At 43.6% G+C, this 10000-nt stretch overlaps 2 protein-coding genes and 1 non-coding gene across 5 annotated transcripts in view; 1 reads left to right on the plus strand and 2 right to left on the minus strand.

The window, feature by feature from the left end:
- The window catches only part of LOC139394418 (protein NOXP20-like), a 16761-nt gene extending 15480 nt beyond the window's left edge, over positions 1–1281 (minus strand). For all 3 annotated transcript variants that reach the window (XM_071142481.1, XM_071142482.1, XM_071142480.1), the window contains exons 1-2: positions 1109–1281; positions 1–247 (exon numbers count right to left, since the gene is read on the minus strand). The exon at positions 1–247 is cut by the window's left edge and continues 80 nt beyond it. In XM_071142481.1, coding sequence (XP_070998582.1) covers positions 1–247 — 247 coding nt within the window. In that variant the 5' untranslated portion in view covers positions 1109–1281. The remainder of the gene's footprint in view (positions 248–1108) is intronic.
- Positions 1282–1826: 545 nt separating this feature from the next.
- On the plus strand, positions 1827–1898 carry trnap-agg (transfer RNA proline (anticodon AGG)). The gene has a single exon. It is a non-coding gene; the product is annotated as a tRNA-Pro (tRNA).
- A 2543-nt stretch (positions 1899–4441) lies between these two features.
- LOC139394417 (Krueppel-like factor 3) overlaps positions 4442–10000 on the minus strand; it is a 32061-nt gene continuing 26502 nt past the window's right edge. Inside the window, exons 5-6 of the mRNA XM_071142479.1 lie at positions 7232–7395; positions 4442–6375 (exon numbers count right to left, since the gene is read on the minus strand). Coding sequence (XP_070998580.1) covers positions 6194–6375; positions 7232–7395 — 346 coding nt within the window. The 3' untranslated portion in view covers positions 4442–6193. The remainder of the gene's footprint in view (positions 6376–7231; positions 7396–10000) is intronic.

The raw sequence follows: 10000 nt of genomic DNA on the forward strand, positions 1-10000 counted from the left end.
CGCCGCCGCCCCCTGATTGGTCAATAGGAGCCTCATCTCTGTCGTCCCTGGTCACGTCCTCTCCTGCCACCTGGTTGGCTGGCTCAGAGACCTCGGAACCCTCTGTGGCCAACGAGGGCTGGGGGATGGGTGTGGGAGGCGGGAGAGCTGTGTGTGTGTCTTCTCCTGGGGGGTTGGCGTCGGTGTGGGAGGGGTCAGAGAGAGGAGCGGGGGGGAATATGGGAGGGTTGGAGTCAGACATGTTCATCTGGAGAGAGAGAAGGGGGGAGGAGAGAGAGAGAGAAAGAGAGAGAGAGAGAGAGGGGGGAGGTTTATTTTTAATAGTGACTGATTTATCCCAGTAAAATCTGTGGTGTTTTCATTAGGAACCAAACGGGGCGGGACCTACCTGAAGTTGTCCAATAGAAACTAATTACAAAAACGCAACTGTTTGGACTAAATGACCACACCCCCAGTATTGCTGAACATTGACGTTTAACATTCAACTGAATGAGCCAGTGAAGATGAGAGAAGCAGAAACACAAGCTGTACTGTCTTCCCCGGTGCGTTCAACAGGAGGCAACGTTTCGTTACGTTCAAGATAGACATATACTATGTAGAACAAACTCTTGCCATTGTAGAATCGCGTCGGCTCTATTCATTAGAATTGCCATCTGCAATTGTTCCCGAAACGTTTTCCAAATGAACATGGCACCGCGACAGTTAGTTGTAAATTCCAATGGTTTTATTACCGCCATCTAGCGGTCACGTCATATCAACGCGACGACCACAGCACTGTTTTCCTTTGGCTTTGACACAGCCAAGCAGAGTGACAGCAAATCTTTCAGTCTCAAAAAAAACATTAATAAATAACTATAATTTGAAATAAAAGTTAAGACACACGTATATCATGTATACTGCGATATGTTTGTGACATATAACAAATAAATAACACAAATCATTCACCAGGTTTCACTTTTTACAAACACAGATTCTGAAACTATGTCAGTAGCAGGTTACTGTCACTAAGAGGGAAATAGAAAACCCTAATTCAATTACCACGCGGTTCGGTTCGGTTCGGTTCGGTTTGGTATGGTATGTATGTATGGTAAATGACTGTGCATCTCACCGGTTAGTCTCGCTGCTGACAACTCTCTCCGCTAGACGCGCTCCTTCCGCCCCGCCACGTAGACAGGGATGCGCGTGTCGTCCGTCGGTGCCTGTGGGAGGTGACGTCACCCCCCGGGAGCGCGTCAGAGAGGGAAGAGTTCGGGAGCGAGAGGTCCAACTCGGCGGAAAAACGTGTCTCCCTCCAGCAGGTGGCGTTTTAGTCGTTGTTTCACCCATCAGGCAAGTCGTTTTTTCTGTGTGGACGTCAATAAGAGTGTCGAATTTAATCAACAACGACAAAACAAAATGGTTGATTTGCTACGTGACGTTTCTTTTTTTAATTATATAATGTAAGTTTCGTAATGCTTTAAGTTGTTACGAATGTACCGGTATAAGTAGGACACGTTTACATCCCGGCAACTTTGAGAATAAACACTTTATATAACGGAGTTGTCTAGAGACGGTAAAGCATATTCATGATATGAGGCTAGGGCGTCTCTCAATTCAAAATCATTTCAATTCAAGGGGCATTATTGTCATGGGAAACATATGTTAAACATTGTCAAAGCAAGTGAAGTAGATAATAAACAAAAGTGATATAAGCAATAAAAATTAACAGTAAACATTACCCTCACAAAATAATAAAGACAATTCCAATACCTAAGTTCCCAGATAGTTTGAACGCACTGATCATAGCTCACATAAAAGCGCTTGATTTCTGCAACACGTCATGCCGCGGCTCGTTGGTCTAGGGGTATGATTCTCGCTTAGGGTGCGAGAGGTCCCGGGTTCAAATCCCGGACGAGCCCTCGTTTTCGAAAGTGCCTATTTTTGTGTTAGTTTATTGTCACAGTGTCAATGAGATGTCGTGAAAAATGTATGTTGTCAAAATGATATAACCATCTAGTGTCACTACATAACACCAGCACACTCCCTTACGTCTCTTAACACAATGCAGTTCGAAAAGATATAAGCTATTTACCAAATAGACTAAAGTAAAAAATTATAAAACATTATTGTTATTTTATTGTGTTTCTTTTTATAATTATTTTACGTTAGTTTATTTGGTAAATATTTTCTTAACTCTTCTCGAACTGCGCTGTTGGTTTAAGGGCTTGTCAGTAAACATTTCACGGTAAAGTTCAACAAGTCTTGTTGTATTCGGCGCATGTGACTAATAAAGTTCGATTTGATTTGAAAACGTATCACGTTCCACTGCCTACATTATCTACATAATATATATCCAATATATATATATATTTTTTAAACGCGTCGTATCTCTTAATGTCTAAATGCAGAAAAAAAAGGGGAGAAACACACCGATATGAAACGTGTATCAATATATATGTTTATTGTGATTCGGATATTTGTGTTTGTAAAACATGACGCAACATTTGCTGTACAGAATAATGAGTTCACAGTTTGATATAGAAGGGTCAGAAGGCACACACTCCCATTTGAATGGACAACCCCGCATAGAATACAAGATAGAGTTGAATACAGATTCACAACCTTATATATAAAAAAAAAAATGTTTTATATAATTCATTGATTTAAAAAAAAAAAAAAAACATAAAATTATTTATCATCATGCTTTATAAAATACCTTTAATTGCCCATTTCAGTCTAATAATCATTTATAAAATATATTACAACAATTCATCATCATATTACATCTGCATAGTTAAAAAACCAAACGCAAACCAAACGTGTGTGTATATAATCCTGCTATTAAATGAAAAAACAGATTACATTAATCCCAAAACAGTGATATTGGGTCAGTCTGATGTTTCCCTCTCCTCAGGGTTAAAGGTTAAGGACTGTGGGATGGTAAAACTGACCCCAGATCTGTGACTGTTTCCCTCTCCTCAGGGTTAAGGACTGTGGGATGGTAAACTGACCCTAGATCTGTGACTGTTTCCCCTCTCCTCAGGGTTAAAGGTTAAGGACTGTGGGATGGTAAAACTGACCACAGATCTGTGACTGTTTCCCTCTCCTCAGGGTAATGGTTAAGGACTGTGGGATGGTAAAACTGATCCCAGATCTGTGACTTGTAACTTGAACTGAGTTTAATAATGTGTCAATCAATACATCAACGCATCATTCAACCAACCAACAAATGATTGATGGAATAATGAATGGATTTGAATGAGAATGTGCTGGTTGTCTGGTTCTGTGAATGGTTTTAAAGTGCTCTCTAGTTTTCTTTACTCTGCAGGCTCACTAGTCTCCACTAGACTCTCTGGTCTCCTCTGGTCCCCTCTAGTCCCCTCTAGTCCCCTCTAGTCCCCTCTGGTCTCCCCTGGTCTCCTCTAGTCTCCTCTGGCCTCCTCTAGCCTCCTCTAGTCTCCTCTAGTCTCACTATATAGACTATGTACAATACAGTCTGGCCACCAGAATGTAACTTTCATGAGCAGTAAGTTTATATAGCTGCGTTTACACAGGCAGCCCAATTCTGATCTTTCGCCCAATTATTGGCCAAAGAGCAGATCTGATTGGTCAAAAGACGAATTAGTGGGGGGAAAAATATCAGAATTGAGAATCAAACCTGCCAAGGTGGCCACCCATTGGGGTTTGAGTCTTGTTGTTGTTGTTGAGTTTTGTAAAGCAGGAAGTCACCAAACCTGCCAAGATGGCCACCCATTGGGGTTTGAGTCTTGTTGTTGTTGTTGAGTTTTGTAAAGCAGGAAGTCACCCTGCTTCCTGCCGTATATGATGATGTCATATCGCCGAGTCCACTTTCAACCGGCTCAATGGAAGTATTTTACTTACAGAACAACAACAACAACAACAACAACAACAACAATTATAATAAGAATAAAAAATAATCAAACAGAATAATGATCATGATAATGCCCCAGGATAATAAAAAGAGTTTGTTTCACATTTCTAGAATCAAAGACAACAAGCCTTTGCCTTGTAATGGTTGGGAACCCCCACAGCCGTTCCACCCCCTCTACCAGAGCCTGCTGTTGACCTGTGGTTAGGAACCCCCACAGCCGTTCCACCCCTCTACCAGAGCCTGCTGTTGACCTGTGGTTAGGAACCCCCACAGCCGTTCTACCCCCTCTACCAGAGCCTGCTGTTGACCTGTGGTTAGGAACCCCCACAGCCGTTCCACCCCCTCTACCAGAGCCTGCTGTTGACCTGTGGTTAGGAACCCCCACAGCCGTTCCACCCCCTCTACCAGAGCCTGCTGTTGACCTGTGGTTAGGAACCCCCACAGCCGTTCCACCCCCTCTACCAGAGCCCGCTGTTGACCTGTGGTTAGGAAGCCCCACAGCCCTTCCACCCCCTCTACCAGAGCCCGCTGTTGACCTGTGGTTGGGAACCCCCATAGCCCTTCCACCCCCTCTACCAGAGCCCGCTGTTGACCTGTGGTTGGGAACCCCCACAGCCGTTCCACCCCCTCTACCAGAGCCTGCTGTTGACCTGTGGTTAGGAACCCCCACAGCCCTTCTACCAGATCCTGCTGTTGACCTGTGGTTGGGAACCCCCACAACCCTTCTACCCCCTCTACCAGAGCCTGCTGTTGACCTGTGACTCCACTCATGTGACTAGAGTCAGTACAGGCTGTTGAGCTGTGTGTGTGTGTGTGTGTCCACTGAGTACTGAGCAGCAGGTAGTCCCCTCCGTCCAGCAGAGGGAGCCACTCAGTCCACGTTGACTCTAATCTCAGGTCAGCCGTTAACAAACGTTTCTCTCCCTCTCTCTCTCTCTATATATATATATGGTGAAACATCTGTCTAATCGTTGTATCTGTGGTGCTGTATCCATAATGTATTCATAGAGGTACAAAGGAACTCTCTGGAAGGATTAGAACCCGTTTTTTGTAATTTTTTTAGCATGGACATCGAGGACTTCCACCATTTTAAAGTAGTCAAACTGGGTAGGGAATCCTTATGGGGTTTGAGAGCGATCCGCCTTATGAGCAAATGTCTTCTTCTTCTTCAAATAGGTTGTTACGGTTTGTTAATGGCATGGAGCCATATCACCGCCATCTAGTGGCCACAATAAACGTAAGACTAAATGTGGTTCAGGACTCCGGCACTGCAGATGGCGCTAAAATCACAAATATCTGCTCTAAAAAATATATATATATATATATATATATTCAAAAAATGTATCACTTTAAAATGGCGATCATTGGCGCTGCCCATGCCGTCACAGACGTCGTACAAAGTTGAGTCCTCGTTCTAGCTCTATGGTTAAGACCTCTGTCTATCTCTATGGTTAAGACCTCTGTCTATCTCTATGGTTAAGACCTCTGTCTATCTCTATGGTTAAGACCTCTGTCTATCTCTATGGTTAAGACCTCTGTCTATCTCTATGGTTAAGACCTCTGTCTATCTCTATGGTTAAGACCTCTGTCTATCTCTATGGTTAAGACCTCTGTCTATCTCTATGGTTAAGACCTCTGTCTATCTATATGGTTAAGACCTCTGTCTAGCTCTATGGTTAAGACCTCTGTCTATCTCTATGGTTAAGGTCAAGATGTCTGTCTATCTCTATGGTTAAGGTCAAGATGTCTGTCTCTCTCTATGGTTAAGGTTAAGATGTCTGTCTCTCTCTATGGTTAAGGTCAAGATGTCTGTCTCTCTCTATGGTTAAGGTTAAGATGTCTGTCTCTCTCTATGGTTAAGGTTAAGATGTCTGTCTCTCTCTATGGTTAAGGTCAAGATGTCTGTCTCTCTCTATGGTTAAGGTCAAGATGTCTGTCTCTCTCTATGGTTAAGGTCAAGATGTCTGGAGGTTTAGCTGATCCTAGATCTGGGCCTACGAACACCATCCGCCTTCAGCACTGGGAGACAATGGCGAGCACTGGGAGACAACGGCGAGCACTGGGAGACAACGGCGAGTACTGGGAGACAACGGCGAGCACTGGGAGACAACGGGGAGCTCTGGTACTAAGGAGTGGAGAGGAAGAGGACGGCTGATTGGCTGACTGAATAAAGTGATAGACAGATAGAGGATGTGTAAGTCCCCGGGTCTCTCGCTGTCCAACGGTCCTGTCTTGGGGTCCTGTATGGACCAACTACCCAACGGGCTGCGTTCGCCTTGTGTGTCGAACAGACGTTTCACAGCCGTTGCGTTGCGTTGCCGTTCAGACCAGCAGGTGCCGTTTCTTATGTAGAGCCAGGTGGTCGGATCGGGAGAAGCTGCGTTCACAGTCGGGACACTGGAACGGTTTGACGCCTGTGTGTTTACGGAAGTGACGAGTCAGTTCGTCCGAACGGGCGAACTTCCACGTGCACCCCTCCCACATGCACTTATAGGGCTTCTCTCCTGGAGGGAGGGAGGGAGAGAGAGAGAGAGATATGGGGAGAGAGAGGGAGAGAGAGATATGGGGAGAGAGAGAGAGGGATGGGGAGAGAGAGAGAGAGAGAGAGAGAGAGGGAGAGAGAGAAGAGAGAGAGGGAGAGAGAGATATGGGGAGAGAGAGAGAGAGGGAGAGAGAGAGATGGGGAGAGAGAGAGAGAGAGATATGGGGAGAGAGAGAGAGAGAGAGACAGAGGGAGAGAAAGAGCCAGAGAGGTTAGGAAACTAACAGTATCAATCTATAATTTAATTGAACAGAGACCTACAATATGAACGTGTGTGTGTGTGATTTGGTGTGTGTCTCATCTGTGTGTGTGTGTGTCTCACCTGTGTGTGTGTGTGTCATCTGTGTGTGTGTGTGTCTGATTTGGTGTGTGTCTCACCTGTGTGTGTGTGTGTGTCTCACCTGTGTGTGTGTGTCTCACCTGTGTGTGTGTGTGTTTATTTATTTTACCTTTATTTTACTAGGCAAGTCAGTTAAGAACAAATTATTATTTTCAATGAGGGTCTAGGAACAGTGGGTTAACTGGTCTAGGAACAGTGGGTTAACTGGTCTAGGAACAGTGGGTTAGTTAACTGGTCTAGGAACAGTGGGTTAACTGGTCTAGGAACAGTACCTGTTCAGGGGCAGAATGACAGATTTGTACCTTGTCAGCTCGGGGGTTTGAACTTGCAACCTTCCGGTTACTAGTCTAACGCTCTAACCACTCGGCTACCCTGCCGCCCCATGTGTCTGTGTGTGTGTGTGTCTCACCTGTGTGTGTGTGTGTGTGTCACCTGTGTGTGTGTGTGTGTGTGTGTGTGTCACCTGTGTGTGTCTCACCTGTGTGTGTGCGGCGATGTGCCTTCAGATGAGAGCTCTTGGTGTAGACTTTGTTGCAGCTGTTGAAATCACAACGGTGGATTCGTCTCTTCTTCATCGAGTCCGGAGACTCGATTGGCAACGGGTGATTACCCCCAGAATGGACGATCACAGACGGGTTGTTACTGAGGAAGAGAGAGAGAGACCGAATGAGAGAGAGACAGAGAGAGACATAGAGAGAGAAAGACATAGAGAGAGAGAGAGACAGAGAGAGAGAGAGACATAATGAGAGAGAGAGACATAATGAGAGAGAGAGACATAGAGAGAGAGAGAGAGAGAGAGAGAGAGACAGAGAGAGAGAGACACAGAGAGAGAAAGACAGAGAGAGAGAGACACAGAGAGAGAGAGAGACAGAGAGAGAGAGAGACAGAGAGAGATAGAGAGAGAGAGAAATAGAGAGAGATACAGAGAGAGAGACAGAATGAGAGAGAGAGAGAGAGAGAGAGAGAGACAGAGAGACATAGAGAGAGAGAGAGAGAAATAGAGAGAGAGACAGAGAGAGAGAGAGACAGAGAGACATAGAGAGAGAGAGATAGAGACAGAGAGAGAGAGAGAGACAGAGAGACAGAGACAGAGAGACAGAGAGAGAGACAGAATGAGAGAGAGAGAGAGAGAGACATAGAGAGAGAGAGAATGAGAGAGAGAGACAGAGAGAGAGAGAATGAGAGAGAGAGACAGAGAGAGAGAGAGAGAGAGAGAGACAGAGAGACAGAGAGAGACAGAGAGAGAGAGTACAGTATGCTACATACCTACAGTACAGTATTCTACATACCTACAGTACAGTATGCTACATACCTACAGTACAGTATTCTACATACTTACAGTACAGTATGCTACATACCTACAGTACAGTATGCTACATACTTACAGTACAGTATGCTACATACCTACAGTACAGTATGCTACATACCTACAGTACAGTATGCTACATACTTACAGTACAGTATGTTACAGTACAGTATGCTACATACCTACAGTACAGTATTCTACATACCTACAGTACAGTATGTTACAGTACAGTATTCTACATACCTACAGTACAGTATTCTACATACCTACAGTACAGTATGCTACAGTACAGTATTCTACATACCTACAGTACAGTATGCTACATACCTACAGTACAGTATTCTACATACCTACAGTACAGTACTTTACATACCTACAGTACAGTATGCTACATACCTACAGTACAGTACTTTACATACCTACAGTACAGTATTCTACATACCTACAGTACAGTATTCTACATACCTACAGTACAGTATTCTACATACCTACAGTACAGTATGCTACAGTACAGTACTTTACATACCTACAGTACAGTACTTTACATACCTACAGTACAGTACTTTACATACCTACAGTACAGTATTCTACATACCTACAGTACAGTATGCTACATACCTACAGTACAGTACTTTACATACCTACAGTACAGTACTCTACATACCTACAGTACAGTATTCTACATACCTACAGTACAGTATTCTACATACCTACAGTACAGTATGCTACATACCTACAGTACAGTATGCTACATACCTACAGTATTCTACATACCTACAGTACAGTATGCTACATACCTACAGTATTCTACATACCTACAGTACAGTATGTTACATACCTACAGTACAGTATGCTACATACCTACAGTACAGTATGCTACATACCTACAGTATTCTACATACCTACAGTACAGTATGCTACATACCTACAGTACAGTATGCTACACACCTACAGTATTCTACATACCTACAGTACAGTATGCTACATACCTACAGTATTCTACATACCTACAGTACAGTATGCTACATACCTACAGTACAGTATTCTACATACCTACAGTGCAGTACTCTACATACCTACAGTACAGTATGTTACAGTACAGTACTCTACATACCTACAGTACAGTATTCTACCTACCTACAGTACAGTATTCTACCTACCTACAGTACAGTATTCTACATACCTACAGTACAGTATTCTACATACCTACAGTACAGTATAAATCAAATCAAATCAAATTTTATTTGTCACATACACATGGTTAGCAGATGTTAATGCGAGTGTAGCGAAATGCTTGTGCTTCTAGTTCCGACAATGCAGTAATAACAAGTAATCTAACTAACAATTCCAAAACTACTGTCTTGTACACAGTGTGAGGGGATAAAGAATATGTACATAAGGATATATGAATGAGTGATGGTACAGAGCAGCATAGGCAAGATACAGTAGATGGTATTGAGTGCAGTATGTACATATGTGATGAGTATGTAAACAAAGTGGCATAGTTTAAAGTGGCTAGTGATACATGTATTACATAAGGATACAGTCGATGATATAGAGTACAGTATATACGTATGCATATGAGATGAATAATGTAGGGTAAGTAACATTATATAAGGTAGCATTGTTTAAAGTGGCTAGTGATATATTTACATCATTTCCCATCAATTCCCATTATTAAAGTGGCTGGAGTTGAGTCAGTGCCAGTGTGTTGGCAGCAGCCACTCAATGTTAGTGGTGGCTGTTTAACAGTCTGATGGCCTTGAGATAGAAGCTGTTTTTCAGTCTCTCGATCCCAGCTTTGATGCACCTGTACTGACCTCGCCTTCTGGATGATAGCGGGGTGAACAGGCAGTGGCTCGGGTGGTTGATGTCCTTGATGATCTTTATGGCCTTCCTGTGACATCGGGTGGTGTAGGTGTCCTGGAGGGCAGGTAGTTT

Source organism: Oncorhynchus clarkii, unplaced genomic scaffold (assembly GCF_045791955.1).
Source record: "Oncorhynchus clarkii lewisi isolate Uvic-CL-2024 unplaced genomic scaffold, UVic_Ocla_1.0 unplaced_contig_9912_pilon_pilon, whole genome shotgun sequence".
In the NCBI taxonomy this organism is placed as follows: domain Eukaryota; kingdom Metazoa; phylum Chordata; class Actinopteri; order Salmoniformes; family Salmonidae; genus Oncorhynchus; species Oncorhynchus clarkii.